Source organism: Salvelinus fontinalis, chromosome 2, assembly GCF_029448725.1.
Source record: "Salvelinus fontinalis isolate EN_2023a chromosome 2, ASM2944872v1, whole genome shotgun sequence".
NCBI classification, from domain to species: domain Eukaryota; kingdom Metazoa; phylum Chordata; class Actinopteri; order Salmoniformes; family Salmonidae; genus Salvelinus; species Salvelinus fontinalis.
The window spans coordinates 21,953,348-21,963,971 of NC_074666.1; the positions used below are offsets into that span (position 1 = coordinate 21,953,348).

The 10,624-nt window shown below is 45.5% G+C and overlaps 1 protein-coding gene across 1 annotated transcript in view; it reads left to right on the plus strand.

The window, feature by feature from the left end:
* LOC129814221 (netrin receptor UNC5C-like) overlaps positions 1-10,624 on the plus strand; it is a gene marked incomplete in the record, with an annotated part of 175,978 nt that overhangs the window by 150,020 nt on the left and 15,334 nt on the right. Inside the window, 2 exon segments of the mRNA XM_055867196.1 lie at positions 2,081-2,168; positions 2,293-2,470. Of these exon segments, the coding sequence (XP_055723171.1) occupies positions 2,081-2,168; positions 2,293-2,470 (266 nt within the window).

Here is a 10,624-nt window from a genome sequence, read left to right on the forward strand (position 1 = left end):
TGGAATAGACAAAAGGTGGAAATTATAGGCAATTAGCAAGACACCCTCAATAAAGGAGTGATTCTGCAGGTGGTGACCACAGACCACTTCTCAGTTCCTATGCTTCCTGGCTGATGTTTTGGTCACTTTTGAATGCTGGCGGTGCTCTCACTCTAGTGATAGCATGAGACGGAGTCTACAACCCACACAAGTGGCTCAGGTAGTGCAGCTCATCCAGGATGGCACATCAATGCGAGCTGTGGCAAGAAGGTTTGCTGTGTCTGTCAGCGTAGTGTCCAGAGCATGGAGGCGCTACCAGGAGACACGCCAGTACATCAGGAGACGTGGAGGAGGCCGTAGGAGGGCAACAACCCAGCAGCAGGACCGCTACCTCAGCCTTTGTGCAAGGAGGTGCACTGCCAGAGCCCTGCAAAATGACCTCCAGCAGGCCACAAATGTGCATGTGTCTGCTCAAACGGTCAGAAACAGACTCCATGAGGGTGGTATGAGGGAACGACGTCCACAGGTGGGGGTTGTGCTTACAGCTCAACACCGTGCAGGACGTTTGGCATTTGCCAGAGAACACCAATATGGGCAAATTCGCCACTGGCGCCCTGTGCTCTTCACAGATGAAAGCTGGTTCCCACTGAGCACATGAGCACATGTGACAGACGTGACAGAGTCTGGAGACGCCGTGGAGAACGTTCTGCTGCCTGCAACATCCAGCATGACCGGTTTGGCGGTGGGTCAGTCATGGTGTGGGGTGGCATTTCCTTGTGGGGCCGCACAGCCCTCCATGTGCTCGCCAGAGGTAGCCTGACTGCCATTAGGTACCGAGATGAGATCCTCAGAGCCCCTGTGAGACCATATGCTGACACATGCACATTTGTGGCCTGCTGGAGGTCATTTTGCAGGGCTCTGGCAGTGCTACCCCTTGCACAAAGGCGGAGGTAGCGGTCCTGCTGCTGGGTTGTTGCCCTCCTACGGCCTCCTCCACGTCTCCTGATGTACTGGCGTGTCTCCTGGTAGCGCCTCCATGCTCTGGACACTACGCTGACAGACACAGCAAACCTTCTTGCCACAGCTCGCATTGATGTGCCATCCTGGATGAGCTGCACTACCTGAGCCACTTGTGTGGGTTGTAGACTCCGTCTCATGCTACCACCTGTTGTCTATTCCATTTGCACAACAGCATGTGCAATTTATTGTCAATCAGTGTTGCTTCCTAAGTGGACAGTTTGATTTCACAGAAGTGTGATTGACTTGGAGTTACATTGTGTTGTTTAAGTGTTCCCTTTATTTTTTTGAGCAGTGTATTTTTCCCCCCTCTTTTGTTGGGGGGGGGGGGGTTAAATGAAATGAGAATGTTTCAGTAAAGAAAGACCAAAAGTCAACAAAAAAAGTCTCGCTCTCGCTCTCTCTCTCTCTCTCTCTCTCTCGCTCTACGGGTTTATGGCATGGGGAAACATATGTTAACATTGCCAAAGCAAGTGAAGTAGATAATAGATACAAGTGATACAAACAAAAAATAATTACAGGAATCATTACACTCCAACAAGTTGATAAAACAGAGCAAGCAGTAAATTATTTTTTGTGTAATGTATTTTTCGTTATGTGTCGACCCCAGTAAGACAAATGGGGATCCTACTAAATCAAATCAGACACAGATGGAGAACATTTCAATCACATACGTTCTAATCTATCATATAATGTTGTTAGGGGGCATTGTGAGGCAGTGTTTGAACTACAGTAAGAGACAGAGAAGGGGAAGTGATTGGGGACTGTGGTTGTTTTGGCCTCAGGATGCCTCTCTACTGTCTCTCTGTCGCTCTGTCTGTCTCTCTCTCTCGGTCTGACTGGCAGGCTGTCTGTCTGCATGGGCCTAGGTAGGGGATAAACACTAAACACAGAATGACAGAGTGAGCATGACAGGGAGGGCTGGAGGTCAGTGCAGGGCTGGACAGACAGTGTGTGTGACTGGACTGTGTCTGACTAGTGTGTGTGTGTGTGTGTTACTAGTGTGTGACTAAAGTGTGTTTGACCACAGTGTGTGTGTGTGTGACTAGAGTGTGTGTGATCGCGGTGTGTCTTGTCTCCACAGGGGTGAGTCTCCTAGTTCCAGCAGGGGCTGTCCCACAGGGTAGAGTGTATGAGATGTACGTGACCGTTCACAGGAAGGACAGCATGAGGTAACTACAATACATTTTTTCCCTTCTGGCTCTGCTGTTTACACCGGTCAGCACACACATCTCCTACAGACACTACCCACACTGTCACAACACGTCTAACCTGTGTGTCTGTGTGTTCCCCCAGACCCCCAGTCGATGACTGCCAGACAGTGCTGAGTTCAGTGGTGAGCTGTGGCCCCCCAGGGGCCCTCCTGACTCGCCCAGTCATCATCACCATGCACCACTGTGCTGAGGCCAATAGTGATTCAGCCGAGGATTGGCTGATCCAGCTCAAGAGCCAATCACAGCAGGCCCAGTGGGAGGTGAGTGGCATGTTGCTGGGCCTGCCAATGTGTGTGGAGATTGAAGATGGTACTGGAAAAGGTGACGCAATATTGAGGAAAAAGACAAGACGAAGTTGGAGGGAAAGAACTAATGCAGAATTAGAATGGATAAATGACATAAGGTAGGATGACCGTGGGGATTAACAGAGTAGAGCAGGCCTGGGCAATTATTTTCCATGGAGGGCCACATTAGAATATATTTTTGCTATCGCGGGCCAGAATCATATTACAGGATTATACATAATGTATATGATTGTGTTGACAGATATATCTATTGTAAATCACGTCCAGATACAATATGCTACTTATTTAACTTTTTTAACATGCACAGAAATAAACCACATCCATGCTCTCCTTTTGGAAGGTATTTTCATTATTAAACATGCAATGAACTACACGGAGGGAAAAGTACACTGTGCATTCAGCACCACGGACAGAACTCTTGTTAACGGGTAGGCACAAAAACACCAGAAAGAGAGAGAGCTCAACATTACATTTAAACTACTCAATCAGTGAAGCTATGCACGGGGTTGCTGAGAAGTGAGAGTCAGTAAGAGATGACCTGTGCCTTGACTTGTTATATTTCATCACTGAAAATGTCTGCTCACATACATAGGTTGACCCAAACAGTACAAACATCTTCTGAGCATGACTCCTAATCTTTGGAAAGTTTTGTTAATCAAGAAATGCATAGAACCTCGTCAGTGACATTGTTTTGAATAGTTCTCAAATCATTGCATCAGACTGAAGATGGATAAGCTCAAGTTGCAGGTCAGTGGTAGCGTTATCCACATTGAAGGTGAAAGGAGAAGAAACCAACAGCATGTCTTTTTCCAACACTCTGAAATCCTCAAAACGAGGAGAAAACTCACAGTTCAAAGCACGCAGCAGCGTTGTATACTTCTCCCACTGGTCACCTGATATCGAACAGACTAGTAGTGTCAGAAGGTGGGTGAGATTGTTGGCTTCTACTTGGCGGGTCAGGAGGAGTAATTTTCCCTTGAAGGCTTTGACAAGGCTGTACAGCTGATGTGAAAAAAGGCCCTTCCCTTGTAGTTTGGAATTCAGTTCATTCATGAGGGCCATGATGTCCATGATGAAGGCAAAATCAGCCAACCATTCTTTATCTTGCAGTTAAGGGAAATCCACATAAACTCAGCAAAAAAAGAAACGTCCTCTCACTGTCAACTGCGTTTATTTTCAGCAAACTTAACATGTGTAAATATTTGTATGAACATAACAAGATTCAACAACTGAGACATAAACTGAACAAGTTCCACAGACATGTGACTAACAGAAATGGAATAATGTGTCCCTGAACAAAGGGGGGGTCAAAATCAAAGCTAACAGTCAGTATCTGGTTTGGCCACCAGCTGCATTAAGTACTGTAGTGCATCTCCTCCTCATGGACTGCACCAGATTTGCCAGTTCATGCTGTGAGATGTTACCCCACTCTTCCACCAAGGCACCTGCAAGTTCCCGGACATTTCTGTGGGGAATGGCCCTAGCCCTCACCCTCCGATCCAACAGGTCCTAGACGTGCTCAATGGGATTGAGAGCCAGGCTCTTCACTGGCCATAGCAGAACACTGACATTCCTGTCTTGCAGGAAATCCCGCACAGAACGAGCAGTATGGCTGGTGGCATTGTCATGCTGGAGGGTCATGTGCGTTCCTGGTGTAACTCGGGCAGTTGTTGTTGCCATCCTGTACCTATCCCGCAGGTGGGATGTTCGGATGTACAAATCCTGTGCAGGTGTTGTTACACGTGGTCTGCCACTGCGAGGATGATCAGCTGTCTATCCTGTCTCCCTGTAGCACTGTCTTAGGTGTATCACAGTACGGACATTGAAGTTTATTGCCCTGGCCACATCTGCAGTCCTCATGCCTCCTTGCAGCATGCATAAGCCACGTTCACGCAGATGAGCAGGGACCCTGGGCATCTTTCTTTTTCTTTTTTAGAGTCAGTAGAAAGGCCTATTTAGTGTCCTAAGTTTTCAGAACTGTGACCTTAATTGCCTACCGTCTGTAAGCTGTTAGTGTCTTAACAACCATTCCACAGGTGCATGTTCATTAATTGTTTATGGTTCATTGAACAAGTATGGGGAACAGTGTTTAAACCCTTTACAATGAAGATCGGTGAAGTTATTTGGATTTTTACAAATTATCTTTGATAGACAGGATCCTGAAAAAGGGGGGTTTCTTTTGTTACTGAGTTTATTTTCCTTTCATTTGCAAGATCTCAGCAATCTCCAACTTCAGGTCCCACACCCTTTTTAACTTCTCTGCGCTACGGATCCCTTTAGCGGGATCATTTTCCTAAACAACCGCTAAATTGCAGGGCGCAGAATATTACTAAAAATATTTATAATCATGCAATCACAAGTGAAATATACCAAAACACAGCTTAGCTTGTTGTTAATCCACCTATCGTGTCAGATTTTGAAAATGTGCTTTGCAGCGAAAGCAATCCAAGCTTTTGTCAGTGTATCAATCAATGCTAGAACAGCTAGCCCCAAATTAGCATGGTCACGAAAGTCAGAAAAGCAATCAAATGAATCGCTTACCTTTGATAATCTTCGGATGTTTGCACTCACGAGACTCCCAGTTACACAATAAATGTTATTTTTGTTCGATAAATATTACTTTTATAACAAAAAAACGTCCGTTAGGTTGCGCGTTATGTTCAGAAAACCAAACCCTCGTTCCGTTCAATGAAAATTCCAAAAAGTATCCGTAATGTTCGTAGAAACATGTCAAATGTTCTCATTTTCAGAACACATTTACAGAGCACCTCCTGATGAAAAATGCAAAGCAGGAAAATTATTTTATGATCTGGGTTCAGCTCAGTCACTTGATCTTGTATTCTTTTCAAAAGGCCAAACTTATTTCCTAACTTTTCAAAATTCAGTCCCAGCTTTGCCACACACTTTATAACCTCCTCCAATAAATATTTCCCTGTGGTTTTGCTCTTCATTGACTGCACTGAAGCAAGCTCCTCTGTAATTTCAATGATGTCTCGTAAGAATATCAACATCTACGCCGTGTCACGTGCATCACTGCTCTCATCCAGGGCCACGGAGAAATAGGTGAAATCCTTTACCTTGTTATTCAACTGTTGTTCCATATTCTCTGTGATGTCCTCAACACGCCGTGTCACTGTTCATCTTGACAGGGAAACATTTTCAAACAGCTCTTTCTTGTCAAGGGCAAAGTATTGCTGCAGAGTCAATTAAACATTCTTTAATTAATTTGCCCTCATCGAATGGCTTGCTATATTTAGCAATTTTGTGGGACAGTACATTGCTAGCTCTCGCAATTCCATCGTTTGCTGAATGCAGTTTTGTGAAAAGTCCTTGTTGCTTTTGCAACTGAGAAAGCAACTCTTTCGAAGTGCTTGCCCTCTGCTCAGAAGACATTCCTATATTTCTCTGCATGCTTTGTCTGGAAGTGTCGGGACAAGTTGCAGTCTTTGAAGACAGCGATGGTCTCTTTGCACACTAAGCACACAGCTTTCCCTGATACCTCAATAAAGAACTATTTCGATGTCCACTCTTGCTGGAACACCCTACATTCATTATCTACTTTCCTTTTCTTTGAAATCTTTGAAAAACACACTTTTGCACAATTTCTTACTAGCTACTATTTGTATCTGTGACGTGTGTGTCAGCCTGTCAGGCACTGTCTGTCCTCATGCAGTTGTTATTTTTGTGTGTCTCCAAAATAAATGTCCCACAAGCAGTGGGAGTTAAATCATTACACGAAGGCGCGTATTCATTGGGCTTTTAATTTTCAAAACATTACTATCGCAAATTCTTTATGTGATCTGAGCATGATTCCGCAGGCCGTACTGAATCAGGTTGCAGGCCGGATACGTCCTCCGGGCCGGCCTTTGCCCAGGCCTGGAGCGGAGAATGGGATGAGCTACTGCATCTCTGATAGCAGGGAGAGTAAAGCAGCCTGCATACATACATACATACAGCCTGCGCTGGGTTAGTGTTGTTCAGTCTGCACACAGCACAAGCTGAATTAGAGACAGAGGATTGTGTAAGAACGGTTATAGGGAATAGCATGCTGGCATTTCACACACACACACGCACGCACGCACGCACGCACGCACACACACACAGGCACACATACACACATGCACACAGGCACACATACAAACAGGCACACATACAAACATAATGGTTTAATTAGCAGTAGCAGAAGGCAGATGCAGCCTATGCAAACGCCTCTGCACTAGAAACACCTCCTTAGAGCTGGTAAGCATTGTCCCCCCTCCACCACCACCTCCACCACCATCACCTCCACCACCACCACCTCCACCACCACCACCACCACCTCCACCACCTCCACCACCACCACCACCTCCACCACCACCACCACCTCCACCACCACCACCTCCACCACCACCACCACCACCACCACCACCACCTCCACCACCACCACCACCACCTCCACCACCACCACCACCACCACCACCACCTCCACTACCACCACCACCACCTCCACCTCCACCACCACCACCACCACCACCACCACCACCACCACCACCACCACCTCCACCACCACCACCTCCACCACCACCACCACCACCACCACCACCTCCTCCACCACCACCACCACCACCACCTCCACCACCACCACCTGTGTATTCAGACCCCTTGACTTTTTCCAAAAAGCCTTATTCTAAACTGGATTACATTAAATGTTTTCCTCATCAATCTACACACAATACCCCATAATGACAAAGCGAAAAAAGTTTTTTTTAAATGTTAGCAAATTTATGAAAAATATAAAACAGAAATAACTTATTTACATAAGTATTCAGAACCTTTGCTATGAGACTTGAAATTGAGCTCAGGTGCATCCTGTTTCCATTGATCGTCCTTGAGATCTTTCTACAACTTGATTGGAGTCCACCTGTTGTAAATTCAATTGATTGGACATGATTTGTAAAGGCACACACCTGTATATCTAAGGTCCCACAGTTGACAGTGCATGTCAGAGCAAAAACCAAGCCATGAGTTCGAAGGAGTTGTCCGTAGTGACAGGATTGTGTCGAGGCACAGATCTGGGGATGGGTATCAAAACATTTCTGCAGCATTGAAGTTCCCCAAGAATACACTGGCCTCCATCATTCTTAAATGGAAGAAATTTGGAACCACCAAGACTCTTCCTAGAGCTGGCTGCCAGGCCAAACTGAGCAATCAGGGGAGAAGGGCTTAAGTCAGGGAGGTAACCGAGAACACGATGGTCACTCTGACAGAGCTCCAGAGTTCCTCTTTGGAGATGGGAGAACCTTCCAGAAGGACAACCATCTCTGCAGCACTCCACCAATCAGGCCTTTATGGCAGAGTGACCAGATGGAAGCCAATTCTCAGTAAAAGGCACATGACAGCCCATTTGGAGTGGCACCGAGAGACCATGAGAATAAGATTCTCTGGTCTGATGAAACCAAAATGGAACTCTTTGGCCTGAATGCCAAGCGTCACGTCTGGAGGAACTCTGGCACCATCCCTACGGTGAAGTGTGGTGGTGGCAGCAACATGCTGTGGGGATGTTTTCAGCGTCAGGGACTGGGAGACTAGTCAGGATCGAGGGAAAGATGAACAGAGCAAAGTCCAGAGATCCTTGATGAAAACCTGCTCCAGAGCACTCAGGACCTCAGACTGGGATGAAGGTTCACCTTCCAACAGGACAACGACCCTAAGCACACAGCCAAGACAACGCGGAGTGGCTTTGGGACAAGTCTCTGAATGTTCTTGAGTGGTCCAGTCAGAGCCCGGACTTGAACCCGATCTAACATCTCTGGAGAGACCTGAAAATAGCTGTGAAGTGACACTCCACATCCAACCTGACAGAGCTTAAGAGGACCTGCAGAGAAGAATGGGAGAAACTCCCCAAATACAAGTGTGCCAAGCTTGTAGCGTCATACCCAAGAATACTCGAGGATGTAATCGCTGCCAAAGGTGCTTCAACAAATTACTGAGTAAAGGGTTTGAATACTTATGTAAATGTGCGTAAATATTTATTTTTATTTTATTTTATGAATTCGCAACAAAAAAATAGCTTTGTCATTATGGGGTATTGTGTGTAGATTGCTAAGGATAAAAAACAATTTCATCCATTTTAGAATAAACCTGTAACATAACAAAATGTGAAAAAAGTCAAGGGGTCTGAATACTTTCCGAATGCACTGTACATGTAATATCTCTGATACACACACAAACTCACACTTTCTCAGTTTAATAGTACTCTCCTACACACTCATTCTTTCCCTTGCAGTTGAGTCATGCTGCAGATGAAAGGTGCCTTCTTTTTCCTTAGCTTGGGGTGCTGAATTCTACTCTAATATGTGAAATATAATACAATTGTCAGTAGTTGTTAAGCTAAATAAATTTCCTATCAATTATTCTTCATAATTTGTTCAGAAATCATCTGGTTGTTCATTTTACTGTCAGTTAGACTAGTCCCTGGGGTTCTGTAGTATTGACATGTGAAGGGATGTATTTGGGTGTCAATGTAAAACACTGAAATGGTTCCATTCCAGAGCGAGCTGTCAGAGCAGTGCATCTGGCCTGGTCATCACTGGCCTGTCAACTCACGCACTGATACTCCCATCCTCTCATACACAGCCCTGGCCTGGCTCTATAATCCTTCAGCTGCTTAGCAACAGCCTCTAGCCTCTCATCCCAGCAGAGCTGATACAGCCCTGCTCTACCACTCAAGGTCTGTGGGTTTCTGTCAGAGTTTCACTAAGATATAGTCCTACAGAAAGCAGTGGGGTGAAGATTAGTTAAGGGTTAGGCATAAGGGTGTTGGAAGAACGCTAGTTTCCTAGCTTCCTGTATTATTTCCTAGATTCCTACATCCCGTCATACACGTCTATAGAAAGCAGTGGGGTTTATTTTAATTGAAGGTTGTATAGAACACTATTGATAGGATAAACTAGATTCCTGTATTATTTCTTAGATTCCTAGAATTGTAGATTCAGACTTTTGAAAGCGGTGGGTTTTAGGGTTCAGGGTTGTGTGTTGGAACGATAAACTAGATCCCTGTATATTTTGACCACCTGACCCCTCTGCAGTCAGTGTGGGAGAGAGAGACTGTGAGTGACTCTGAGAGAGATGTGGGTTTGATGTGGTACTGAGAGACTAGCTTGAGTCTTTTTTAGCCGTTCGTTCTACTGCATCAAAAACAGAATAACTGCCTGTCCTGAGAGAAACTTTATTAGATGTGTCTTGGACTCTCTTTGTCAGCTCTGTTGACAAAGATACTTATAAACCTTCAGATTTGCAAGAAAAACAAAAACATCTGTAATATACAGTCTTATTGTGGGCTACATACTGTACAGGATATGACTTTGACGGATTGGTTCTGGGCAGCCAATAAAACAAGATTGTGGAGTGAAAGCATTTAAACAGAAAAATAAGTATTGACTATATCTCAGCCTGTCAGCTATGTGGATGGTAATATCCTGAGGTGACGGCTAGTTGCTTTATATGAGCTTCTCTTCCCACTGAGCTGAGGCCAACGACACACATAGGACTGGTGATATATTGTGTTTTCTATGACAGAAAATGGTAGCTATCCCTTCTAATTCTCCCCATAGAGAGACAGACAGACAGACAGACAGACAGACAGACAGACAGACAGACAGACAGACAGACGTCAGACAGACGACAGACGTCAGACAGACAGATAGACGTCAGACAGACAGACAGACAGACGACAGACAGACATACATACATACGTTAGACAGACAGGCAGACATCACAGACAGACAGACGTCACAGACATACAGACGTCAGACAGACACAGACAGACATACAGACAGACAGACAGACGTCAGACAGACATACAGACAGACAGACAGACGTCAGACAGACATACAGACAGACAGACGTCAGACAGACAGACAGACGTCAGACAGACAGACAGTCAGACAGACAGACAGACAGACGACAGACAGACATACATACATATGTTAGACAGACAGACAGACATCACAGACAGACAGACGTCACAGACATACAGACGTCAGACAGACAGACAGACAGACAGACAGACAGACAGACAGACGTCAGACAGACAGACAGACAGACAGACAGACAGACAGACAGACAGAC